Source organism: Centropristis striata, chromosome 11, assembly GCF_030273125.1.
Source record: "Centropristis striata isolate RG_2023a ecotype Rhode Island chromosome 11, C.striata_1.0, whole genome shotgun sequence".
NCBI lineage: Eukaryota > Metazoa > Chordata > Actinopteri > Perciformes > Serranidae > Centropristis > Centropristis striata.
The window spans coordinates 12,115,188-12,143,050 of NC_081527.1; the positions used below are offsets into that span (position 1 = coordinate 12,115,188).

The 27,863-nt window shown below is 39.2% G+C and overlaps 1 protein-coding gene across 2 annotated transcripts; it reads right to left on the bottom strand.

The window, feature by feature from the left end:
• Positions 1–2,233: 2,233 nt before the first annotated feature.
• On the bottom strand, positions 2,234–27,859 carry kdm4ab (lysine (K)-specific demethylase 4A, genome duplicate b). 2 transcript variants are annotated; one of them, XM_059344598.1, is made up of 23 exons: positions 27,699–27,859; positions 25,062–25,223; positions 24,648–24,823; positions 24,423–24,537; positions 24,067–24,260; positions 23,121–23,170; positions 22,739–22,842; positions 21,739–21,876; positions 21,371–21,597; positions 20,652–20,818; positions 19,873–20,531; positions 18,250–18,357; positions 17,929–18,046; positions 17,549–17,724; positions 16,542–16,749; positions 15,675–15,754; positions 13,836–13,891; positions 11,498–11,606; positions 9,211–9,402; positions 6,478–6,648; positions 5,114–5,233; positions 4,523–4,615; positions 2,234–2,942 (listed from the first exon to the last, which is right to left on the bottom strand). In XM_059344598.1, exons 2-23 carry the CDS (start codon positions 25,200–25,202, stop codon positions 2,805–2,807), a joined length of 3,540 nt encoding a protein of 1,179 aa, XP_059200581.1. In that variant the 5' UTR covers positions 25,203–25,223; positions 27,699–27,859; the 3' UTR covers positions 2,234–2,804. The 2 variants fall into 2 exon arrangements, with proteins under 2 accessions (XP_059200581.1, XP_059200580.1); XM_059344597.1 differs by lacking the exon at positions 27,699–27,859 and adding an exon at positions 27,536–27,660.
• Positions 27,860–27,863: the final 4 nt, after the last annotated feature.

Genomic DNA, 27,863 nt, shown 5'->3' on the forward strand with positions numbered 1-27,863 from the left:
CCCCAGGTCCGTATGTTTTGTTTTTTTTACACATTCTGGCTGTATGTAATATCCTCCAATATTCTCTAGGGTTGAAATTTAGAATTTGCAAGTATTTCAATGAGTGCCCTATTAAGGGTTAAGAAGTATAAAATAAAATTGAAATCTTAAAGTGAAGTACCTGTAACCTGTACTTAAGTACAGTAATTGAATGGATATACTCAGGTAGTTCGTAACTCTGTCTATTTGCTCACGTTTTAACCAGTGAGCAACAACTAAAGTATTACTGTGCACAGAGTCAGAGGTGACATGCCAATACATGCAGAATAAATACCAGTTAAAGTCTCAAATAAACTGACATATTTTGAAAGACTCTGATTCAGCTATAATAAATCTGACATGTCTAATAACCCGGAGAAGTCGTACACACCGCAGTGGTACGCAGAGCCAGGAGCCATCCATCTAATCAAATTCCAGCTGCAGTCTTCACCTCACAAGACTCGTCCTGCTTTGGCACAGCTGCAGGCCCTCTGGCTGAGACATCCAACACCACTAGTTCAAAAACATAAGGGAAAAAATGCAGGAGAGGGCCTGCTGCAACACTATACTGGTTCTAACAGAAAGACTGCTTGGAACTCTGCACTATGATCTGCTCATTTATACGCTACAGGCCAAAAGTTTGGAAGCAACTCAAATGTTCTGTTCGCAATGACTTTCTTAAAAACCATCAGGATTCTTTGGATGTTTTTACTGCATAATCATACTTTACCTTTACTGAATTTAACCATTTTCCTCAATTTACCTTTAGGTATACATTGATGTTACCAGACCAATGCTGAATAAATGTTACTAAAAGGAAAGAAGGGCTTAGTTTTAGGGTTGAGAAGATTTGGAAGAGTCACAACTTCAGTGCGAAAGAAAAAACAAATCACAGCTTGCATTATTCGCTTTAGCTCGTTGGCTTTTGAGAGTTTGGATACAAAAATCCCAATAAATCTCAACTGTGTTCGTATCTATGACAAACTACCACAGAAATGGCTAAATATGAAGTAGATGAGTAAAGAAACAAGAGTTCAGATTTATACATTAAGGAAAGAAGGATACACAAAGTCTAAGCAATAAAAACCCAAAGACCTGATAATTATTGTAAAAACTGTTTTCTAATGAGTGACTCTTTAGATAATAATCACACTTATTTTGTTACAAAGTATAGTAATGGAACTATGATCTTTTTTGTACAAGTTTGATCTTGCTTCTAAACTTTTGGCCTGTAGTGCAAGTCTAGAAGGTTATTTTTTCTTATTAAACAGTTGGTGTGAACAAAGAGAAATTTGATGCTACCTTGGACGCAAGCCCAAATTAAATTTAATAAAACATGGGAACAGTACAGAAAAAAGGTGTCAGCACACCACGCCCTCCTGAGAGCACAGCAACTTCTCTCTACACAACAACAGCCAGACACAAAGGACTCAACATGAAAGAAAACTTGCCCAAGTCTGAAAATTGTCCGCTTACCGCTTTTTCATTTATTTGGGATCAAACTAGAACATGGTTACAATGTTCACCTCTAGAGCTAGCTTTTTTTTATCATCAAAAACACAAAAAAAATCTTGGTGGAGGCCATGTGTCGACAAAATGGTAACTCTCCTGTCAGGAGGTAAAAATAAGTGCTTTTTGTTTTAAGAGGGAGCCAGATTGGCATTCACATCCTCAAATTCCCAATGCGGGAAGAGCGAGTCTCAAATTTAATCAGGATGTCTGAAAAACCATCAATATAATAAATATAAATACATCTTAGGTTTTCTACAGATTGTGAAAAGGACATGACAAAAATAGCTTTGTTCTCAAACTTAATGCACTCGCATAAATAAAGTGTCGTAATAACATTAATTACAATAGTTAGAATAAACCTTACGCTTTAGAAAAACCAAAGTATGCTTGGCCCTTTGAAATGTAAGGCTTGGGCCTTTAAAACGTCTCCATTTTTTCTCTCTTCACAGTAGACGCACATTGACACACCTATTAGAAGAAATACTTATCACGCCATGCATCACCTTACATGGTCCGTAAGTACAATCTAAAGATATGTCAAAAGGTGACATTGAGATATTATTTCATTTATTTTTTCTTTGGGGTTACAACTTAAAACAGTTCTTGATTAATCAAATTGTTTTTTATAGTCAACGGCTGATTGGCTCAGACTTTATGGTGCAAAACTGATAATTCTTTGTTAAAAACTCATCCCCAAGCACAATTTATCTTCACTGCAAAACTTTATGATAAATTATTATGAATATAACATGAGTCGCAACATAATTCATAGAAGAAATGTCGCTAAAGTAGAAAAACTGTAAAATGTTTAAAGTTTCCTTGACAGCTGCTAAATGTGGTGATAGAAGAGGGAAAAAAAAGAAAAACCTTGCCCCAGTTAGATAGTCCAACCTTTTAAATATTTAATAATTCATTGATGGCTTTTTCCTGAGAAAAAGGAAAAAAAAATATGAAATGGAGAAAGAGAACATAAGCTACAGAGTGTGATGGGAAACACAGGTCAGAGAATATTATTCAATGCACTCAAAAGTCATTTAAAGTCCCAGCCGTAGTTTATAAATACGAAGCCTGACAGGCTGTGGAAGAAAGAGGAGGAGGAGGAGGAGGAGGAGGAGGAGGAGGAGGAGGAGGAGGAGGAGGAGGAGGAGGAGGATAGGGGGTTGGTCGTTTTTTATCAGCAGTAGCCAGAAACAGAGAATCCAGACCGAGAAACAAATCTGGAGCTGCGTCTCTGCGGTGAGTCGGTGAGGTGGAGGAGAGGAGAGAAACGGAGGTCACTCCATGATGGCTCGGTAAATGACGGGCTCGATGTAGTCCTCTCTGTACCGAGAGTTGATGACTCGTTGCCTTTTGGAGTTCTGTTTGACGTCGCTCTGTGAGAAGAGCTCGAACCGCATGTCTGACGCCACCGACTGAGGACGAAACATCAGAAAAATACACATTAGTACTTGCTGGTTGAGTAAAAGCCTTTGCACATGAAGGGTTTTTAATACACTTTTTTTGAATCTCGTTTTTGACATGAGTACTTTTACACAGAAAGCACTTTTTGGGGGGGCAATAAGGTTGATTTTGAGCTCTCGCACCCCAAATAAAAGCATCAGCTGATTTAAGTTGTGTAACAGACACATTCAAAATGTACAGGTGCATCTCAATACATTAGAATATCACGGAAAAGTTTTCCATTTCCAGTAGTTAAATAGTAAATGTTAAATGGACTGCAATTATATAGCGCTTTTATCCAAAACTCTACAGACTGCGCTCATTCACCCGTTCACACACACATTCATACTGGTGGCTGAGGCTACCGGGGCACACCACCATCGGAAGTTCAGTCATACACAGATGAACGCAGCATCGGGAGCCATTTAGGTTTCAGTATCTTGCCCAAGGACACTTCAACATGTAGGCTGCCATGGTCAGGGATCAAACCACAGACATTCCGAACAGTGGGCGACCACTCTACCAACTGAGCCACAGCCACCCGAAGTTCAAGTCAAATAGCCTCAACCAGGTATTGAGTGCATATAGATGGACATACTTTTCAGAGGCCAACATTTCCATATTAAACATACTGATATGAATAAACTTTTCTGTGATATTCTAATTTATTGAGATGCACCTGTACACTACAGTGTAGCTGAGGGTTATGTTTCCGTGAGCAGTACTCTGTGTACACTATAAACTTATTTGTGTTGGGTGTTGTTTCCAACAGGAACACATTGTCTCAAATGGTGCACAACCATTATGTACATACCAGAAGCTCAGTAGATCAGCCTGTTTTTCAAGTCAGGATTGATAAATTAACCCATTAATGACTGCAGTGAAGTGCACGTACAACTAAAATTTGCATTGTTCAGTGTTTCTGCAGTTTCAATCACAAACGCTGTAGCTTCCTTCTTAGCAAACATGGAGACCGTTGAGAATGAGAAGTGTCCAGGGATCCACACTCAACTTTTTGGCTATTATGGGTGCAACATCTGTTTACTCACTGTGTTCTGCATTTGCCATTGTGAATACTTTGTGCGCTCTAATTAGCAAGTGTACACAAGTGCATGAATTGAACCACAGAACCACTCCTTCCATTCTTACCGTTCACATTAAAAGCTCTAGATATATACACTGTGAAACTGTTCACCAGAAGGAACTCAAAAGCACTTCTGCCAAAAGGAAAAATCAATAATGCTTATCTTATCTTAAAGTTACTTAGGCCATTTAACTACTGACCTCAGACAGACTGTCAGAGGCTGTTCTGGGTCAAAAAGTTCCCAGTGTTATTTCCTCTGCCTGCATGAATATAATCAAATCCTTTGTGTTGCGAGTTTCAGAAATTTGCATGGCTGCGGCTAAAAATAGTTGTGATGCAAAAATTTGAGAACATTTTTTATTATTATTTATTCATCACGCTCCTGGTATGTAAAAGTGTTTAAAGTCACACCTTGAACACTTCATAACATGTTTTCTTAGCAGGAAAAAAAGTGAGATTGCAAATTACCAGTCGAGACTTGACTCTTTTGGGCAGATTCTCATTTAGAGTGTAGATGTCTTCTCGCTTGACACTGATTTGTGATCCATCCTCGAACTCCACCTGAACACACACAAACACAGGCGCCTAGTAAGTGAAGACACTTAAATACATATTACATGAATGAAAATTCCTTTCACTGCCATATAGTGTCATAAATGAAGCTTAAATAGTTTATGACAAAGCAATTTTCACACCCATATGCTGCACTAAATCACTTTCCAAGAGCGTTAAACTGCTAAAACAACAATAATATGCAGACTGTTGTGTCACGTCATCATTTCTCTCTAATTATGTCCGGTGGTCTATTAAAGAGGCGAAACTGCATAATGAGGCCAACCGCAAAAAAGCACTTTGCTTTAAAGTATCACATACTGATGAGCAAGCATGTTCATTTTTAATGACTAACAACATTGTTACTTTTCACCACATGAGACCACTCACTTCTTGAGGTTTAGAAGACATTACTCTCTGATGTGGTGTGGGCAAAACCAAGTAAGTCTTTACATACAGTGTACGCAAGTCAGTGCCAGAAAGACAGACAGATAAAAGAAGGTTTACCAGGTACATAGGGATGGAGTGCGACGCCACAAACTTGGCTCCATATATCAACCCGTCTGTCCATCGTACTTGAACAGCATCACCTTCGGCTGGTGGGCCGAGTCGGACGCAGTCACGGTTCTGAAAAGAGAGGAAAATCTGGTGAGGAAACTAAAAGGAGCTCAAATGATATCAGCTTATTATTATTGTTTCAGTCTCACTAAGATTATCTTTCTAAAATGATTAGTTTTTTAAAGCACGGTAGTTTAAGGTACTTTCCTTTAGGGCGCCACAGGAATAAGTTCTTAAACCAGGAGGTAAGTTAGCATTTTAGCTCCCTGGGGTCTCTCCTCTCAAACTCAATGAGGATTTAAATGGGTTGGTGTTTAGATGCTTGATATAAGGACTGTGGTTAACACAAGCTGAAGAGATGTTCGTGTTTTGTTGTACGACATAAGATACGTTAGGAAATTATTTTTACGTGTCTTTAAAAAGGTGGTTGCTAACAAGTGGCTAAATGAGACTACAGTGGTTGTCGGGGAGATTAAACGGCATCACGCCGGACAAGGACGGGAACTCTCTCACTAGTCTACCCTACAGCCTCTAGTCGTGTTTTTCAGCACTCTTGCAAACTCTTGTACATTAGATTAATAATTTATTAGGCTACGGTTTCACTAGCTTGTCAAAACAGCTGGTTAGCTTGTCAGAGATCGTCTGAAGCAAAACGATAGTGATGTAGAAGTCATGCGACTGTGGAGTACTTTGATATAGCATGCCATTAGCTTTTCATTTCTGTTGGCTGCAGTAACGCTTCAAACATCATAAAAGTGGTGTTCATTTCTGAAGATTATCTTGCTGAACAAAACGTGTAAGCGGCGAATTCTCAATAGATGGAGACGCTATTTCCGGGTTGGCCTGCAAAAAAATCCGACATTTCGTTTGCCCTCTATAGTCTATATTGTATCATTGACAGTAGATGGGTGTCCAGGCAGCAGCAGAATGTATTTTAGCCACCTAAAAACATCAATATGAGTGTAAGTGTATGCTATATTTACAAATGGAACCATTTCCACTGTCACCTACTTTAGGTTATACACTGTTTTTTAAAGTGGGGCCGTATGAGAGTACCCTCTCTCCTAGCACCACAACAACAACTCTACTCCTTAAAGAATCGTCACTAGCATTTATTGCTGCACTAATGGCTCTTATTGCGCTATACCTTGTTTATTTCCCTTTTTTTTTGGGAAGTCGCTTTGGATAAAAAGAGTCTGCTAAATGACTAAATGTAAATGAGGTACATATCAACAGTCAAACTATGCCTTCAATATTATCAATAGTTTTTTTACTTTACTGAGTAAATAATGATTGTAAGATATTCTATTAACCTCGATGTCCTCAGGGAAGAGATTGTCGCTGTAGGAGCCGTCGTCGAACACGACCTCGTAGAAGGTGGCTGTGGTCAGCTCCACCACCTCGCTGTGGTAGTAACGGCCGTTTTTGTATTTACCAATCACCCGCTGTCCGATTGTCAGCTCACCCATTGAATCCTTGTTGCGCTAGGGGACAGAAAGTGAGTGTTACTCATATGAGCTGATCATTTTGAATGATTAGTGGTAAATAAACAGCACAAGTGTATAACCACATTTCAATGAGTATGTAATGACTAAACTCTATTGACTAAAACAAGTTTTGGTCAATAATGTGCACCCAAGGAAATACAATGCTTCCTGCTTGGAACAATACACACTTGAGTATTACAGCTGAGGATTGTCACAAACAAGCCCTGACTTGCAGTCACATAGCTCAGTTACTCAACAGCAGAGTAGAAACCTTCGCAGTGAGGTCATTTGCATTCAGTGAACATTCGTTTTGTCGCTGCAGATCTCTTCACAGGACCAAACAGATGTCTGTCTCTCCCAATTAGTGAATCAAAGCATCATAAACATGCACAAAAGTAAGAGTCCCTGTGGCAGTTTGAGAGTTTAGAAAAGCAAATCCAAATATTTCTGTGCTGCACGGCTGACTAAACCAGTGCTGAAAGTCAGGATGCAAGGCTAATTAGACTGTTTTCACAAAGATCCTCTCTGTTAGAAATCTACATAACACAAAAAGATCTTAGCCCCGAGTTAAGTCTATTCCACCTTATGGAATGGAAAAGATTTAAATTAATCTGAAAATGTGCCGAAGCATCATACATTTCACATTTCACATTCACTGGAAAGCCCAAAAAATAAATAACGCTATTACACCAGTGAGTGCAGTATTGTAAACTATTATTCAATAATGACAGTTAAAATTATGTATCTGTGGAGAACAAACAGCCTGAAAAAATGACATTAACTGAGGAAAGGAAGTTACTGTCATTATCAACAGAACCTCTGACATACTGGCAGCGTCTGGAATCCTGACAAGATGCAACACACTAAACCTCAGTCAGACACCAATTAATATTAAAGCGGGGTTAGCGGGGGCTGTTTGTGTCATTGGGGAAATATTCTATAATAGCTTTTCAGCATATTTTAATTAGAATATGAGAGAACTAGACTCCTACACCTCTGTTTTCAAGAGGTGACGGGAGATTTTAAAGATATGTGCAAATGGTGAAAGCCTGATTCAATGGCAGCAAATCCTGCAGAGAAGTTGCTTTTGTAACTTTGCAACAACTACCTGCACTGCATAGCAACACAAAAAAGACAGATGGACTTATCCAAGAGCCTGAATAAATGCAAAAAAACAAAACATTTCAATACTGAAATGTCTCAGAGACGGAGAAGAGATAGCTAGAGCCTCAAATCAGTTTGCACAGAAAACAGGACAGTGATTCTCATAAAACGGCTGCTATGACTAGTACTCGTGCAGGTTACTGTATGCTCGTCTGGTGGGAGGAGCTTAGGATACAAAGGGGAGAGCTGCAAGAGTAGGGGCAGAATTTTCAAGTAATGGCAATTTTTGTTATTTCCCTTGTCCAAAAAAACAGCCGACCCCAGATTTAAGCTTAATAAAGCTCCTTGTTATGGTCTGCTGATGATGTCACCTTCCTGCAGTAGAAAGCACAGAACTCTGACTCCATGAAAGGAAACTTGCTTTACAGCAAGGGACTGAGAAAAATACAGACTTCAGACTACAAATACTTACTTCAGGTTTTTAACTTAAGTACCATTTGTGGCACAGAATAGTATGCAGTGGTGGAATGTAACTAAGTACATTTAGTCAAGTGATGTACTTAAGTAAAGTACAAGTACCTCAAAATTGTACTTGAGTATTTCCATTTTATGTAACTTTTTACTTCTACTTCACTACATTTTGAGGTAAATGTTGTACATTTCAGGTTGAGATTAAACATTTAAAAAAATGACGAATTAAGAGTTATTATACATTTTCTAAAATTTAAACTCATAACAGTATATTAAGTAGTTAAAATGAGTCATATCTTGACAAAATTAAAACACTGCTGACATAAATGCATCAATACAAATAACCTAATAATATATCTAGAATATATAAAACAATCTGAGTGAGTCCAATTTTGATGCTTATTCTTTTGTACTTTTACTTCAGTAAGTTTTGAATGCAGGACTTTTACTTGTAGTGGAGTCATTTCACAGGGTGGTATTAGTACTTTGACTGAAGTAAGGGATCTGAATACTTTTTCCACCACTGGTTATCAGCCAAGTCAAATAAAAAACTGCATATATCAATACATTTGTTAAATTGTAAAAAAAATAAAAAAAAATAAAAGTATAGTAAAGTAGCTGAAACCATTAAATTAATGCTAACTTAGCTAACTTGGCTAAAGGTACTGTGGAAGCTAACTGGAAAGGGTACTTTTACTTGAGTAAAGCTCCTGAATACTTCTTCCACCACTGATAGTATGTGAGCCTTCAAACAGCAATAAAAACTGTCTTTTTCATATCTTTTTTCCTAACATGCTTGTCTGTTATCAAAGCATTCATGTGTGCTGAATTTGCTGAATTTTCATCTTACTTCTCAGCGAAACAACCTAATCCAGGCTGAGCAGTGAGCTCAGACACAGGGCAACAAGTCAGTGTGTCATGTGAGTGGCTTTTTGTTTCTCCTTGCAACAAACGCTAATCCCCACTGTGTTTCCACAGGGTTACCTCAGGCATGATGGGCGCTCTGTGTCTGTGGCAGGTGATGTAGACTATGAAGGGCCAGTCGTCTGGGTGCATGAGGACGCCGGCTGCCTGAGCGCAGGTGGGGTGAAACGCAGTTGAGCAGCGCCCGTGGGAGCACTGGACACAGCAGCCATTCACCTTCCTCTTCATCCGCTTCCTGCAGTATGCACACTTCTACCAGAGGGGACAAAGACGAGTGGGGAGGGGGGGTTACAGTGGTCAAGACGAAAAGTTACAAGTGGAAGGTCAAAGTATAGGAAGTACAAGGGAAGGAAAGGAGGGGAAAGGAAACAAGCCAAGTGGGGAGCATGACAGGGAGAATTAAAAGAAAAAAAAAGTTATCAAAGGCAGACCCAGACAAGAACTGGAACACAGATATGGTGAGAGGGAAATTACACAACTTCCTTACTATAATTTAACAGGATTCTGACATCATATGTACTTATTTAGAAAGAAATCCATAGAGATCAAGTCCTATAACAATAGACACAAGGCCAACCATTGTGAACAAAGTTTGGCATTATTTCCCTGATGTTTGTTTACTATTCGCCTTTCAAATTATTTTCCAGTAAAAAAAAACCCTGCCTATTATAGCCATGTTTTTTGTGGTTTCTTTTTTTAAATTGATGTGGGCAGAATGTCACGGCACCGTTATGCAGCTGAAACGTCCTTTATTCAGAGTCTTACAGGGGGCAGCCTGAGAAGTGAAACTGCGTCAGGGCGGCCAGCAGGCGCCACAGCAGTTTCATGATGGTGAAATGTGTTTCCTAATGAGAACCACAAACAGATGCCATCAGAGTTCAACTGTGTTCACCAAGAATCTGTGAATTGGTCAGAGGGGATTTTGCAGAAGTGACTCATATTGCTATTAATAGGCTTGAATTGCAATCATGAGAACAGTGAGAAAGAAAAGATACCTTGCAACCACAGGAACTGCATTTACTGTATGTTAATACATATTCACATCAAAGTACCTGAGCACGGTGCTGAATAAGAGCAAAGAGACAGAGCAGCTTCAGAGTGATCTCACCAGTCTGGCAAATCAGCAAGTATTACCTTCATGCCTTTGGCTAAAAAACAGGTCTTTGGGTTTTTGCAGGTTTCAACAAGCTTTGTTTTTAAGATCTTCGGCCCAGTGGCTGACTTTTTTTTCCCCCAGAGGCTGTAGTGGGCTCAGTTTTAAAGCTAAGATACCACCATCGATCAGTTAAAACTAGAAGAATCTACTGAATGTGTTCGTATCAACTGTTGTAATATTGTTGTGATATCTTGTTGGGAAGGGGGTGAAATAATGCTCCACACTTAGGCTACATTTTGTCAGGTGGGAAAACTGACATGGCCATTTTCAAAAGGGATCCCTTGACCTCTAACCTCAAGACATCTGAATTGGCAGTTTTCCTCTCTCTAAAATTTAGCCTAACTTATATTTTCGGCCACTTCCTGAAAATATACAGTCATGAAAAAAAATATTAGACCACCCTTGTTTTCTTCAATTTCTTGTTCATTTTAATGCCTGGTAAAACTAAAGGTACATTTGTTTGGACAAATATAATGATAACAACAAAAATAGCTCATAAGAGTTTAATTTAAGATCTGATATCTAGCCATTTTCCAAGGTTTTCTTGATAATAAGCAAAATCAATATCAAGAAAACCATGGAAAATGTCTAGATATCAGCTCTTAAATTACACTTTTAAAAGCTGTTTTTGTTGTTATCATTATATTTGTCCAAACAAATGCGCCTTTAGTTGTACCAGGCATTATAATGATCAAGATATTGAAAGAAAAATGATTAGACCATTGTTTTCATGACTGTATATCCTGACATGGTTGGTACTAGTGGATTCCTTTGATAGAGTTTTATTTGATATGATGTCAATATCAGACTGTGGAAAAGATGGAAAGTCAGCCGAGGACACTAGCTACAATGTGTAAACTCCAAAGCAACTCCACTTTACATGCCGTGTGGAGGTCGCCTGATGGAGTAGCAGCAGTTAACATTGTTAGTGCAGACTGGGTGGCGCTGGGGATTTTTCGATGTCAATACAGAACAATATTGGGTGATGGCAGGCGCTTCCTGGTGTTTTTTACGACGGCTTTATGTTTTTCTGACTTCCCATAAAACTCCCAATACTCATAATTTGAAGGCCTAAATTCAGATGATTCTATATAGAGACTTTGATCTGCAGATACCGTGGGTCTCCTGATCTAAATCCCTGCACTGAGACCAAACTGAACAACAGAGTGCTGTAACTGTAGTGAGTCTTACCAGTCTGAACCGTGGCAGTGGGATTGCTGAGAGGTCGATGGGGCCTCGCTCGGTGATGTTGACAAAACGAGCTTCCAGCACAGTGATGGCACACAACACATGAACCCACCTGTGTAAAAGGCAAACAATTCAATGTCCAGAGTGCAACGTTTCTAGAAATGTCAGAGCACGTATTAAGCAATGTGGGTACATTATTCAAACAAGTGAACATTAACTTATCGTTGGGACTACAAGTTAATTTCTTATGTGATCGATAAGCAAACTACAACTCTACAAATACACTTGTTTAAACAACTTTCTGAGTAGTAAAACAAAACATATAAACAATATAACATAAATTAAGTCTCCAATGGTTAGATTGTGTTTAAGAATAAATAAACGTGACAAAAATATCCCAATATAAAACTATGTTATTTGTACAAACAAGGTTTAAGCATTACTGATAATTCTTTACGTTGGAAACAGTAGAAGACAGAAAATATCTTGCCAATGTCCACTTGCTCAGTTTTCTAGAGCTTTCAGTTATATCTCACAGTCCCTCACCCCCCAAGGCTTTATGTTCGCTCAGTTGTTATGGAGATAGCGATCACTGTGACAGATTGACAAGGGGTTGGAGGTAGAGATCTCTATGATATCTGATCAAACTGTATTTGCTGAGGAAGGCTGTGCAGATGCAGCTGAAGGCTCAAAAAGCTTCTATGCAGACCTTCAGTTGGCAAAAAGCCCTCTCAACTTATTTGGTTTAGAAGTGTGTTTTAAAATAACCACTCACTGGTGATTTAGCAAAATGCATAATTCATTTTTTATGGGATTTCGATTTGTATCTGATAATCAAATAATAATAGTAATAATAATAACTTTATCTATATCGTACCTTTTAAAAGCAGCATCTTACAAAGTGCTTTGACAGAGAGCAGTTAATTACAAAGAGAATGATGCCATAAGGCTAAAAACAATTCTTACATTAAAAGAAAAACAATAAGAGACAGAGCAGGAAGAGTCACAAGACATTCTCAGATACACAGTAAATAAAATGTAAAAGGAGTAAAAAAGTAAAAAGTGAAGAAGTAAAAAGGAGTAGTAAATTAGAAAGCATTACATAAAAGAAAGTCTATAAAAGTGGGTTTTAAGAAGAGATTTAAAAGAAGTTTCTGACTCTGTGCACCTTATCTGAAGCTCTTATGAAGCCAAATGCTTCAAAAGAGTTACACTCATTTGTATCTTCAGTCTGATGTTGCCTCCACTCTAAAAGATTGTGGGGTGAGGGGGATTTGATTTTCCCTCACCAATCACAAGCGACCAACATATCAATCTGAATCTCACATCACTTAAAGATGCATAGCCATACCAATACACTGCTTTTGCCGGAGCTTTAAAAAGTGTATTCAAAGATCTGGACCCAGATGACCAAGTGTGTAGCACTAATAAAAGATAAATGACTGATATAGTGGATCAGATTGCTCAAAAATAAGAAGACAGAAAGCCCCAAACTGTCATTTGAGATTGCGGTTTCTTCTCCCGAAAAGCATTTCCTGTCATTTAAACTGACATTCACTTGCTGTGCCCTACGCTGAGCGATAAAGTGCAACCACAAGCTGTGCGTGTGACAACCACATGTTAAAACATCTTCTCTCTCTCTATGTGTATGTGTGTGTACATTTAAAGGGAGCATTAAGCTCGACGGGCCTGATCCACCAGATTGATTTCAGCAGTAACAGACGGACCGCATTATGTCTGCGGGTTTCTTCAAAAGGTCGGCACAGGTAGCAATCTGTTGTGTACCAACCAGTCCGACTATGTCTGAGCTGTATTGTAAACACCGTAAGTCCTTCTTGCATTATTTTTCTTGCATTTACTTTCACAAGGATACGCTAGGGTTAACTTTTCGTAGGAAACAAAATGCAGAACTGATGAAGCTGGAGGGGTTTTTCCTGTGACGTTAAGAAGAAGCAAGGGCATTTTAACGTCCTAGAAAACACTTTGGTGGTGCCCCCATGCTGCACCACTGGGTGGAACTACCAGTCCAAAGTCCAATAAGCACCTCCACTGCCTGTCCCATAAAGCAAACCTTCCTTCTTCCATTTAATTAGCTCTTTAGATTCCATGTAAGACTGACTCACTGCCAAATGTCTGGTAATTCCCATTTCAAAAGAAAGGTTTACAATATGACATCATTTCATTGCCAATTTTATATGTATTCATTAACTCTTATCTTAAACTTTACAAGGGACCAGCCCACATTACAACCACACAGGTACAATACAGCTTCAAAGCTGTAATAAAGCTTCTGGTCCGTTAAAAAGCTTTGAATGGCAGCACTATACTTGCTATTACTTACTTGTCGTCGTTGGCTCTCTGCAGAGCGCCGCCTCTCAACGAACACAGACAGCAGTCCTGGAGGAAGAAACACACCGTGTGTTATTTATGAAAAACCACAATCTTCTTTATCTACATCTACATCCTGATGTTTGATCTATGCTGTGTTATTTAGAGCCTAAACTGGGGATTACTCAGTACTGGATCACATGGATAGCTATCTGCTATGTAAATCTATTGCTAATCCTTTGTGTCTCACAAAACCACTGTGTGTGACTGGTATAGCAGCCGACTGTACTTTAAAAAAAAAACCTTCTAATGTACAACACTGGGAAGTCAGTGAAATGCAGAGTGGCACTTAGTACGTTTACATGACACTTGAAAAAAAAAATGTATTGCCTTAATCTGACTATAACTGGACAACTGAAGTGCATGTAAATGTGTTAGTCCGACTAATGAGGGACTTCTCAAACTTAAATTAAAACACCCAGATAATGCGATTGGAATAGGAATGTCACCGACATGTATGACAAGACAACGCTTGTGTGTCACCATGTATCACCATAACCACAAGGAATAGTGTGAACCTTATCTGCACAACGAGTAACGTGAAGTAAAGTTTCCCGCCTTTCTCCACTTGTTTATTATGACGTAATAGGTAAACCGGAAAGGAGCCATATTAAACCGCTGAAACAACGCATATCGCCACCTAGTGTTTAGGAGGAGGACGCATTCCCATCAGTTATTCGATTTCCTCAGTTGCATGTAAACTGGGACAAGGACAAAAGTCCGATTAGACGCCAAAATCTAATTTTAAGCATAGCTCGATTAAACTGTGCATGTAAACGCACTGACTAATAAATAAACAGAAGCTGACAGATTCAGTGAGGAGGACACTGTCAGGAAGTGAAGTAAACAGACAAAGTGTGCATTTATAATTCGCCACAACTTCCACATTTTTCAAGTTCACCTCACCTCCAACGTGCTGCTGTTGATTGACAACTTCCTTATATCATTTAGGGTCAAACCGTTTTGATCTGACAAACCTTTCTCCATCACATACAAAATACCACAGGAAACCATTAAAAGGAAGCCACATATAAAAGATAAAATTTGAATAATTCTTTCTACTTCAGAACGAAACAGAGTGAAGCCAAAGTCTCTTTAGGTCTCACATTGAAATATAAAGTGAAGCATTGCCCACTGGTGGTCAAAGGTGTTAGGTGTTCAAAAGTCGGGTCAAATTCCCAGCATGCTTCACAACAATCTATTGTTTGGAGCAAACAGGAATGTTGAAAGCCAAGGAAGCTTGAGAGATAAATTCTTCCAACAAAGGTGGGGCAAACAAATTCCCTAGACAATAACACACAAAGGAAGGGAACACTCTCACTGTCTCAGAACAAAGGAAGCAGCAGCTCAGAGAGCCATGTTTACAAAAGTGTGACAAAAGCTGCTGTCTTTGTCAACTTTACTGAACTACTAGTACAGTAAAGGTATGTCATGATTAATATTGGGCTTTTAGGTAAAATATATAATATTTTCCTGCACATGATAATAACATTTTATTTTATGTTAATGGTGAAAGTGTCATCTGAGGATCACATTTTTACTGATGCGTGCATAAAGCATTAGTGCAATCACAGTTGTCTCGACTTTTCCCACCAATTTACCACAAATAATCTGCAACGCTGCACTTCCTGGTTGTGACACTGCTTTGTTGATGTTATGAATAAATCACCAAAAGTCAGCCTGGTGCAGGGAAACAACTCTGGCTGCATGTTTTCGGTTTGTCAGCCATCAGTATGATGAGCAATGAAAACAACTGAAATCAAAATAATGACTGCTGCCCACTTAAACTAACCTCAGTGATGGCATCAGCCTCGCAGCGGGCACACAGCCAGTCGTCGAGCTCCGCTTCATCCCCGGACACGCCATAACAACCTGAACAGGAACAGAAGAGGACATTTCACAAGCTCGCATGGTTTATTTCACAGCCTGGTTAAAAGTAATTTCTGACTGGTTGTAGAGGCTAAGCCCAAGCTTAAAGCCCTTAGAGGTGTTGTTGCACGGGTAGAATAATTGAAACCTTTTTTGATCAATGAAAGTCCAAGTCATGTTTGCAATTAAAACCATTGGTTGCATGTATTTCCTTCAATTCTTCTTTGTTTCTTCAGACAAACTCTGGCTTGTATATGACTGGGTAGTGGTGTATTATGCCTGTGTGTGTGTGTGTGTGTGTGTGTGTGTGTGTGTGTGTGAGATGAAAAACTGTATGTGCTTCTGGTAGCATCCGAGGCACCAAAGATTCGTTCCCATTTTGGTTCCAACACTGGTTATTTTAGACAATAAGACAAAGAATTAAAAAAAATTGAAAAAAAAAAACAAAAAACTAGTGATCAGGCTTTTTAAACAACCAAGCCAGCCTAAATTTACATTAAAAAAAACTTAACGTAACTAACAGCTCTTCATTCAACAAGATAACTCAACTCCCAAAGGCTCTGTGTGTAAATGCTTTAAGAGATCTTGGCACTACTGGCTGAATAATTTAGTTGCACATTTGTTTGTTTATTCATCCATAATCCATTTATGGTCTTTAGTGATGCTTTCCTGGATGAATAATAAAAGATCTGAATGTACTGTACGTGACATATATTTCCTTTAATCCCTAAATTGTTCCTACCAATGCCTACTTTAATAGATACCTATTTATTAGAAAAGAGGGACTTACTGGTGTGTACGCGGACGCAGCACTGAGCACAGGTGACCAGCCGGCTGGTCCCGTCCTCTGCAACATTCGGGTTAGACAGCTGCCCCTCCCCGTTATCATTCGTTTTGCTGGACTGGGTGTTGAAACACATTTCAGGGATGAGAGGCTTGGACCACTGGCGGCCCCCTGGACGGTTCACCAAAGTCATGCTGGAACTGCTGGACTCAGACTTGAGGGGGGAAAAAAACACAAGCACAGAAACTTGTTATATAATTATCTGATGGATCCAACTCTCTGTTAGAACTGGCTGAAACGCATTCAATCAACATATAAAGTGACATACCAATGCTCGACTATGGAAACAGAATTCAATCATTGCTTTGGCAAATAAGGCCATTTCTTTCACTAAGAAACTTTTGTTTGAGAAATACCTAACTGTGCAAAAATATATATAACTTGTTAGCAAGAAACTAGCCGTTTTAAATAAAACGTTTTTTTCTCTTTCTAAAACATATTTTAAAAGACTTAATTGCAATTACAGAAGAAAAGGTGTTCTTAAAATGGTCAACCTACACCAAATTGATATTCTTTTGAGTGTGCAATCAAATAAAAATAAAAATATTTATAAAAATTAAAGAGAAAGATCTCATCAAAAGAACCCAGCACCAGTTTGACATATTATTTTGGAGAATAAATAACACTAAGATATCTGTGTGTTTTATTGCAAATGAATCCTTTGAATTTTTAAACAAATCTGTGTTTGACTCAAGCTTTAATATCATTCAGAAGATTGTGTTCTCTGGCCAACAATACTTAAAAAACATCGCAGCACACAGCCTATCACACCATGTTCGCTGAAATGCCTCAATTTGTGTCTGCTTCAGAGATGAAAAACCAAAAATGACAATTATTTATGATATGCTGAGACTATGACTGTCCGCTCTATATAGATGCAAAATTATATTAATAAAAACATTTAATAACAGCACTATCGTCATTAAACTTTATAGAGTGATTGTGGTTTTAACCTGGTGGTAAGTGTCGAAGAGCAGGCAGATGGAGCAGTAGGGGGCCTGCTGGCCCATGCTCTTGTTGTACTCTCTCTCTGCCTCGGGGTTATATGGCCGACTCTGCCACAGCTGGGCTAGCGGCTTTGCCCATTCCTCTTTCTCCTCCTGGTCAAACTCCACATCTATGTACCCATCTGCAGGTAGGATGATGGAAGGGAAGACAGAGATACAAGTGTGTATTAAGGAGGAAGGTGGTGGAAGCAAGAGGATTCTTGAAAAATGTTGTGAAAGAAATAGTGATTTAAGTGATAATAAATTCACAAGAAAAAAGGTGTTTAGTTAACTAGCACCACACTACACACTACTACATTATGCAGATGAGGTAAAGAACTGCGTACCATCGTCACTGTGCACCTCTCTGATCAGGGGGTGATGGCGAGGCAGCTTGCAGAGCTGGGCCTGCAGCTGCTGCTTCTTCACTACTGACTTGCAGTATGACTGCTCTTCTGACACCTGCTGGAGTAAAATGTGAACAGCACAACGTTAAACCAGGAATTATCCTCCATCTGCAGCAAAGAAAATAACATGCGCTGCCATAAAGGCTCCAAATTACAAGTCATATTGGGAGCTCTGTACTGGTGTGCACACATTTCCAGGTTAACAATGTGTCCAGAGATTCCTTTTATTTGAATCTTTGGCCACAGCTAATAACTACTTACGTGATGATTCTGAGCGACCACCTTCACCTCATCGAGGATTGGTTTCCTGACAGGAATGGTGTCAGTCAGGATGACAATGCCACTATCCACAAGGGGGGATTGGTTACTCTGCAGTTTGAACAGCATGAATAACATTGAACATTCAGGGCAGACTTTGGAATAACACCTGATAAAGTGATCTCCAGGAACTGTCCCATTGTTACAGCTATTTATGATTTAGGCTTCAGACGAAATGTTTATTCCTTTTAGTTTATTTTTGTTAGTTTTTTGTCAAAAATGTTCTTCCTTGTAATGTTGTCAGCTATTTTTAATTCTGTCTTTGTCCTGTTTCAAATGTCCTTTTTAGTCATTTGATTAGACTGAACATTTTAGTCAGTCTAGTCGACCTAAAAACACTAATTTTGACATTTTAATCCAACTTACGTGATACGTTTTTATCTTCTCACTATCTGATGAAAAACACTTAATTACAATGCAGATTTGCAGTTACTCAGAGTCCTCCCTACTGTCCTCTTTAGTTATGTGCATGTAAGTTGCACCCATGTTGTCGTTGTGAGAGCCAATCCGCCCTGCCCGACATGCAAAAATATGCGATTCTCCACCAAGGGGTCCAGGTGGTTGATAAGCATATATCTTTGCATGTTGGGCAGTTATCATGCACCTGAAGCCGATCCACAAACTGCAAACTTTATGTATTATATCAGCACAATTTTCAGGACTGAGACAAGGACAGAGACTGACTGTGTAAACTGTGTGTGTGTGTGTGTGTGTGTGTGTGTGTGTGTTTAACGGAGAGAGTGAAAGAGTGAGAAAACTCCCACACTGTCCTTTTACTTGCAATACAGTTTTTATTATGTATGACGTTTGTCCTTAGACCTTTATCAGGTAATGCTGTACTTAAGTAGAGTTTATTGCGAGTAAAAGAACAGTGTGTGGGATTTTTCTCCTCTCTTGCTGATTTACATTTCCTCCTACACACTTATCTTCAAGAATTTTGAAGGTGTGCATTGGCTTTTACTGTCAAAATTTTCCTTTTTAAAACAATATATTTTAACCCCTTCTTTTTTTTCATCAACATTATTGCATGTTTATATAATTAGTTAGCATTTGATGGAGGTCATCACCTCGTCTTCGTCATCAATATAAGGTTGTTGATGAACATATTTTGTCACAGTTTTGTCAATGAAATTAACAGTGTTGTGTTAGTAGAATTATTCTAATGTCGAGCTCAAAGAGATTAGTTTGCAAACATCATGCAAGGAAAACCAGTACAGAGCCACCAAAAAGTCTTGTTGCTGTGTTTTTTCTTCAGCACTTACATGCACTATAGTATTATGAAGCAAAGACACACATCTAGCAGCGCTAAACATGAACGTATGTTACATGTTTAGGAGTGACTACAAGCCATTTTGGATCATTTGGGTGTTAAGTTGACAGAGACGATAGTTCATGCAACACAGAACACGACGTGTGCTCAAACATGCGTGTGCCACAGGAAACAAAGCCAACAATATCTAACATTATGTTTCTCTTGCTGCATCTGTGGTATGTCAATATGTTCCGTCAATTTTTTGTTTTCATTAAAAAAAAAAAAAAAAAACTAATAGAGGGAAAAAAACAGACCTTTCGCTTGTTGTTCTTGGGTGCTGCCAGTTGTGTTTGAGTCTCAGAAGAAGAGGACTCGCTGCTAGACTCAACTTCAGGCTTCTCCTCTTCAGCCTGAGCCTCGACAGGCATCAGCATTTCAGGTTTGTCCTCCTTTTGGTCCTGCTCCACAACGCTCTGTGCTTCCAATTCATCTGTTGCTGCTTTGGTAAGAATAGTGGTGGATTCTGGCTGTGGCTCCGTTGTTTCGTTGCCAGGTGCCTGAAGCGAGGAAGACTGAACCTGTGTGTGTGACGGTGTGCAGCTTTTGTGCTGGAGGTGACGGGGTTGATGCTCTCTGGCGTAGCTGTGCACCTGCAGCTGTGTGTGGTGCTGCTGCTGCTTTTCCAGAGTGTAGCTGTGCACCTGGAGAGCGTCTTTTGGACTCAGGGTCCTGTGGAAGAGCAGGCTGGCTACGCCCATTTTGCGGACAGGCTGAGCGTTCCCTTCTGTCCATGCGGGTGCCGTTGAAACTGACAGGTGTCCATTTCTGTGCTGGGACTGAGACGAGATTGCGGGTGCGCGAGTCTTGGTGTAATGTGGAGGACGGCCTACGTCACTGTTACTTTGGGTCAAGCTCCTGTGAAATGGGTCCAATAAAGTGAGCTTGGTTGGTGTAACAACCAACTTTGGCGGACCTGTGAATTACAGTAGAAGTCTCGGTTTAGATAGTGAGGGTGAAAAATGCACTTTCATTCATTTTCCTTCACCGTTAAACAACTGTTACAACCTGCAAGACAACGCACGGGTTATAATACCTTTATTTCTCTTGCCATCTTGTGACATGGTACGTGGCGGTATAAGGCTTAGCCTGGGACGCTTCCCGTACTGCTCCACATCTTCCTCGTCTTCATCCTTGGGAACAACCTCCTCAGGCACCTCCAGACACACTCGGTGTCTCTTGGTCTCTATCCTCTGTGTCGTGCTGAGGACAAAGAGGAACATTTAATTCTCTGTTGCTGTGAAATGAAACCTTGACAAACAACTTAGAAAAATGTTCATACATGAATTCAATACAAGACAAAAATAACAGCTTTAAAAATTATCATAGTGCTGGAAGTGCTACTAAAACTGCTCTGGCGGAGCTTTTTGTAGCCAACAAAGAAGGCTGGATGTACTGAGCAGGTGTAATTGTATCCAACTGTGAGAGTGCAGCAGTGCCTTAGCATATCCCAGTAATTCTTGCTAATTACTAATAATTAAAAGCAGTGCTTTGTTTGGATTAATTAGTGCTGTTTGCTCTGCTATAATTGGGTGCCTAATCTAATAGTAACTGGCACATGTTCCACATGTATGTTCCAGAGTAAGTATTTTCTAGCAGCTCCTTTAATAAAATATGGAATAACTAGCTTTCATGTACACTGCTTTACAAAAGGTGATCGTCACTGGACTTTTCATGCCTGAAATTTCCATTGTTGCTTCCAACACCATGTACTGTAAAAAACAAAAACACATATAAGACTTTATTTTCACGCACCTCTTCCTCTCTCCGTCCTCCCCGCAGCTCTCCATGGAGTTACTGTTACTGCAGCTGATGACGTCATTAAAGGACTCCCCCAGGAACTCCTTGGCCTCCGGGGTGGGCCGCGTGTGGTCGATGGTTGACACATCCCGCCCTGCCAACCACTGTTCGTAGCGATCGGGCTGGAATTTCTTCACAAAGACATCCATGGAGATCTTCACCATGTCTTTACGGCAGGAGCACTGAAGGTAGAGATTTTCAAATGGTGATATTGTTATGTCATACACATATAACTTGATTATATGGATGTATTTTTTTCAGTCTTAATAGCAAGATCCAAGCTGATTTAAATTAGGTTTAAGAATGCTTTTCTGTGTTCTCACCAGAACTGCTTGCTTGCCATACTCGATCCATCTCTCTGTGGCAAAGTTGGTGGATTCTGCACAGTTGAAACCGTGGTTGAAACCAGCATGATAGGCATAGGGGAACGTGATCATGAACTCACCAGCCTCCTGAGTAATCTTATGGTGAAAAAAAAAAAAAGTGTAACAGCAGTTTATACATTTGGCGTGTTCTGTGGGTACAGGGCTGGGCAATAGACCAAAAATCATATCTTAGTATATTTAGGCTGAATACCAACACACAACATGTGTCAGTATTTTCTACCAGGTGGGATAAATGTTTACATGTAAGTCAGAGCAGTGAGATGTCACAAGCACTTTTATTACAACAGAAAGACTTTTCAAAGTCTATCTGTTCAAATTAAATAAAAACATGGTTTGCTTCCCTGTAACGCAACATCAAACTATATTGTTATAAACAGCACTGTCTCAGCCTATTTTCTCTATTTACTTCAAATTTATTTCAAATTTCCACATTTCTATTTGTACATTGAAATTTAGTTGTCAAAGCGGCTCAAGATACAGACACATAGATATAGAAGACAGAATAAGAATATAAAAAATAAGACATATACATCATATACATACATTTCTGCTATTTGACATTTATTACTAATATATATATATATATATATATATATATGTTTGTATTATGTTTGTTTGTTTTCCTGAAAGAACTTTGCATTTTACTGATATTGCACATTGGAGAAAATATACATATACATGTACTCTATTAACTTAAGACTTGTTGCATTTGTGTATTATATTGCGCTTTTTTAAATCTAATTTTATTAGAGATTTGCTTATTTCCATTTCTATTTCTTATACAGCAGCAACTGTAACAAAAGCAATTTCCGCCCGGGGATCAATTAAGTATTTCTGATACTGATTCTATACTTTGTTTGAATATATATCGACGCCCAGCCCCAAATGTGTATGATTGTCTGTTTGAATTACAAACAAATAAATACTCTGGTCATACCTTATCAAAAGGAATGCCATACTTCTTCAGTATAGAGGGAGAGATGAGAGTCATCTTGTGCCTCAAAAAGGCCTCACAATTTTGGGAACTACCGGGAAAAAACCCTAGAAGAGACAGAAGACAGATGTTAGCAAATGGTCTTATACTATATACGTCGACAGAAAATACTACGCTTGTGTCTTACCTTCATAAGGTAAATAAATAGCTTGCACACTGCAGGGCTCCAATATCCTCTTATTTATTGCACCTAGTGGATAAGAGGATATTGGACCCCTGCTATGTGCAAGCTATTTATTGGCTTACTTTATGATCTGTTCACTTTTGGCTCAGCATTTGGCCGCAATGGTTTGGATGTGCATGCATACTCCTACTTGTCTCTTACCTTTAGCCAAGCGCTCCAATCTTTTCCCATGCTCTGGAGGAACACAGTACCTGCACACAATTAAATAAGCCCTCTTAGTCATGGTAAATGACTGTGACCATTGAAAAAGAGTCAAAGACAAATTATTTTAACCAAGCACACTGGGATAGGACCCCCTGCTGCAATAATGCCACCATTGAAATAGGAAGCTTCCCTTTTCCATGTTGGAAGGCCCTTACTTATGTAAATGACACCAATTTCCATGTGGCAGAGAAGCTTATCAGCATCCAGATCTAACAGCACAAACTCCAACTAAATATTTGATTTCTGCAACTTTCTTGCCTCTACTGGAATATGGTGATCTGCTTTTTATGAATGCAACTAATCAGAGCCTTAAGAAGTTGGACAGTGTTTATCATTGTGCTCTGCGTTTCATTACTGGCTGGGAAAATCACACACATCATTGTATTCTGTATGCCACGGCTGAAATGTCGTCTTTGTATGTTCGCAGGCTCTCTAATTGGTTAGTTTCTATCTACAAATCTATTCTTGGGCTGCTCCCCTCATACCTGTGTACATACATGTGTCAAAACCAAACTCTACGTTCTCAAAACAATGTAAAGATACTGGTGCCATGAGTGAGAACTGAGTTAGGTAAGAAAGCTTTTAGTTACGCCGCCCCTTTATCATGGAATAATTTTCAAAAGGACTTAAAACTGCCTGAGCGGATCACAATTGCGGAATTCAAATTGATTTTAAAGGACATAGAAATCACTTCCCTTGGTCAGTGTGACTGCTCCGTATAAGTCGGCTACTGATGCTCACTCAGTGTTGTTGTGATGGCTGTATTTGTATTTAATGTTTGTGATTTGGCCAGGTCTCTCTTGAAAAAGAGATTTTTTTTCAATCTCAATGAGGCTCTTACCTGGTTAAATAAGGGATATATGACTGTGATTCATGTCCTTACCAAGATTTAGGCTCTCCAAAGTGCAAGTAATTGATGCTGTAGAGGTCCATGTCCTCAGTGTGCCATGCAAAGGTGGTCTTCCACATGCCAAAATACAAGTAGGGTGTATTAACACCCTCAATAGTGATGCCGCTTTCACATTCAACGGTATCCAAGATGGTGTTCAGATGGCAAATGTTCCACTCTTTGACATCCTGCAGGAGTAGAGCAGATAACAGAAGAGAGTTGAAGCTGTGATCAACAGGATAATGGCATCTTATGCATCAGGTCAACAGGTACACAGAGAGCATTTGGAAAATCCATCAATACTGATGAATATTCATGACAGCAACGACATCCAGGAAATGTCAACTCACAGTGTTGTACAGGGATCCATTAACATCTGCCCCATATATGGGAGGGTTAAATGTCACGTTCTTCCAGTACTTTCGCTCCAGCTCCTCAAAGTCATCATAATGTGGACTACAGAACCTGTTAAAAACATTAAGGTAAAAATTAGGTTTACATCATGTATTTGCACAAATGTTCTGATAACTGAAGAAAAATATGATTTAAATGTCTCTAATTTCTGCACTTCTCACTTGTCACTGTTGGCCATCTTGCGAAACTCTCTCACGGTCATGGCCTTCTTCTGAATGTTGTATTGGGTGAAAAGGCCCGACTGGCCTGTTACCACCTGCTGAATGGGAGCAGGGATCACCAGGTCGTCTATGTCGTCGTAAGAGCCTCTGGGCTTCCATTCCTTCGGTGGGACAATCTTGGAGGAGGACAGTTGATGGTTAATCTGTTTTCTTAGCACCCTTTGGTATCAAAATTATTCACAGACAAAGTTTTGGAGGTATTTATTGTTCTGACAAGCTCGTATAAGCATATGTAAGTTCCATAGATGGGCTTGTCTAAATATTTTAGTTTACTGCTAATAAATTTGATCTAATAAACAGTGTAATGTCTGTGAATATGTCCTGTGTGAACACATGCAGTGTGTCAGTACTTACTTTAGCCAGACCTGCTTTATGTGCTCCCTGGGACTCGATATAGGCAACGTAGCGGCTGAAGTTCTTGAATTCCTCAACAGTGGGGTAAAAAGTCTGGATCCCTTTGGAACCATGGTTTTGGGAAACCACGTCTGACGCCATCCCAAAACTCAATGGCTGCTCCTGCAGATTGTAAACGAGGAACATTTTTATTTTATGATGAGATATATTGATTAAGTATGGGTTTACATCAGCTATACCATCATTTGCTTTAGGGCTGCACAATTAATCGAAATTTTCTCAATATTGCAATATGGACAAGTCACAAGAATCACAGATCACAAATCAAATGTATCAGAATACCACTTGGTATAAAGCATTGTGGTGCTGTGGGTTGTTCTGACCTACAAATCATACTCTAAAACTTTTTCTAAATATGTGTTTAGAATATCCATCCATTCATTCATTCAGTATCCTTAGCCACTTTTTCAAACTTCACGGGCAGTGCTGACTTAGAGCAAGAGGACAGGACAGGTGGCCAACCTATTACAGACAGACACGTAGAAACGGACAACCATTCACGCTCTCATTCATTTCACCTACGGGCAATTTAGAGTCACCAACTAAACTGACGCTGCAAGTCTTTGGACTGTGGGAGGAAGCTTTAGGACACAGACACGCAGACACGAGGGGAACATGCAAACTCCAGAAAGAAGAGCTGCAAGCCACAATCAAACCAGCAACCGGCTTGCTGTGAGGTGAGAGTGCTAACCACTACACCACAGTGTAGCCACGCAATGGAAATAATGAATGAAAAATAATCATTCCCCCTGAATATCACAAATCACAATTCAAGTAAAAAATAACAATCATAATGAAATATTTCTTCCAAATCACGCAGCTCTAATTTCTTTTCAACCCACAGCCAGGCATCCTTAACTGGATCCTGCCCGTTCAATTAAATAATTGAAAATGAAAATCTACTGTTCAGTGATTTATGTTTACAGACAATTTTCATCCATAATACATATATAATCCATACTAACACAACAATTTATTTTTTGGCACATTTTATTTTTAGGATTTTCGAAGACTGGTCAGTAACCAGTCTTCAAAAATCATAAAATATAAAATGTAGCCAGTGCTTACTTACTGTAGCGTTATAAACTGAGTTTTTACTGCACCTTGTTGCTATAAATGGTTCACATTGCAAATTACTACTAGAATATATCGTCACACTGTTAAAATAAAATAATCTCTATCCTTTTTTGTCAAAATTGTTTTTTTTTGCCTAAATCATCTCCTCATGACGCTGGCCACCTATGGTAAAATCACCTACATCCTCAGTTGATCAGATCATGTGACTTTACCCCTTTAAGATAATGGCCTATGGTAAGTGTATGACTGAACATGACTTTGTGACTTAAGCAGGATATGGTAACACTTTATTTTGAAATTGTCTACATAAGAGTGACATGAGCGTGGCATAAACATGACATGGGATGTGTCATGAACATTAATGACACTTTGAAGTAACATTAATGCTCATGATACTTGTCATGTCATGTTTCTGACAGGCTTGTGTGACTCTTATGTAGACACGTTCAAAATAAAGTCTTACCATATCTTGCTTAAGTCACAAAGGCATGTTAAAAAAATGCCTAAGTCATTTATTTCTCTTAAGTTACATAATTTACACACAGTGTTATTACTATGCCAAAAGCTATCCTTTGTTACATACTTTTTGAGTGAAATGATCAATAAATGTCATATGTTACACTTTTGGTCAAGTTTTTTGTGTTTCCTGCAAAACTTAAAAAAATGAGTTAGGCGATTATTTTAACAGGGTGACGAAATAATTAAAATAAGTCAGTGTTTCATGTTAAGTGGTCGCTCACTATGGCGGGGTACAGGCTCGCCTGGACGGGGCTGGGAAAAGCTATAGCCGCCCCTGATTGGTTGAGCCCGCGTCTCTTTAATTTGGCTGGTTGTGCTAACATTAGCTCATTTGCTAACTTGCTAAAGAAACATGAGCTAATTCGTATTACATACACCGGTATGCAATGACACATAGCATAGCATTAGCTAGTCTGAAAGCATCAATGTTTTCACTCGTATTTGTGTCCCATTTACTTCTAGTTACGTTCATCACGGTGCAAATGTACATATAATACTTGGAGTAAACTTGTCACATTGTTTAAATGATGTCTCAATAATAATCACAGGGCAGTTAGCTAGCTGAAACGTCAACACCGATATGGGATTGGATGGAATAGGACTATTTCCTGCACGACAGAAAACATCCTAGCTGCTTTACATCCTATCAAGCTCATTCTTATCGTGTGCCGTTAGCAAACCAGGACATAGCCAGTGTTAGCGTTTCCATAAGACTTGGTAGATTATAAAAATACAGCTATGCTATACCTGTAAACGACATTCAACAATTGTTTGAGCTCAGTTTTACAAACAATAACAGCAGTGAAAGTATCATTCACCGAGTCAATGATATCTATTCCAGGAAATAGACGTCTCCCGACCCCTAGCATCGACATTAGCTGTGCAGCAGTTCCGGCTAGTTTAGCCATCATGTTAGCATTGCGAGTTGAGAAGCTAACATTCTGGGACGGCAGTGAGATAACTCGACCTGCAAGTACTCACCACCTCCTCTCGGTTGATTCAGACGTTGTTCCTTTGCGTTGTAAACACCTCGTAATTAATAGAAACCGCAGTTGTGGACATAAGAGAAAGAAGACAGCTTGTTAACTAAGCCCCCTGTGAATAGATCACTATCCTCCATTACCACTTCTACGCATGTACACGCAT

Excerpts from the sequence above, each read along its gene's own strand:
- kdm4ab (XM_059344597.1), bottom strand. The coding sequence starts at position 27,628 with ATGATGGCTAAACTAGCCGGAACTGCTGCACAGCTAATGTCGATGCTA. Across the intron at positions 24,538-24,647 it reads AAGATGGCCAACAGTGACAA|GTTCTGTAGTCCACATTATG; the intron begins GTGAGAAGTGCA and ends TGTTTTTAACAG. Across the intron at positions 24,261-24,422 it reads ATGGATCCCTGTACAACACT|GATGTCAAAGAGTGGAACAT; the intron begins GTGAGTTGACAT and ends CTACTCCTGCAG.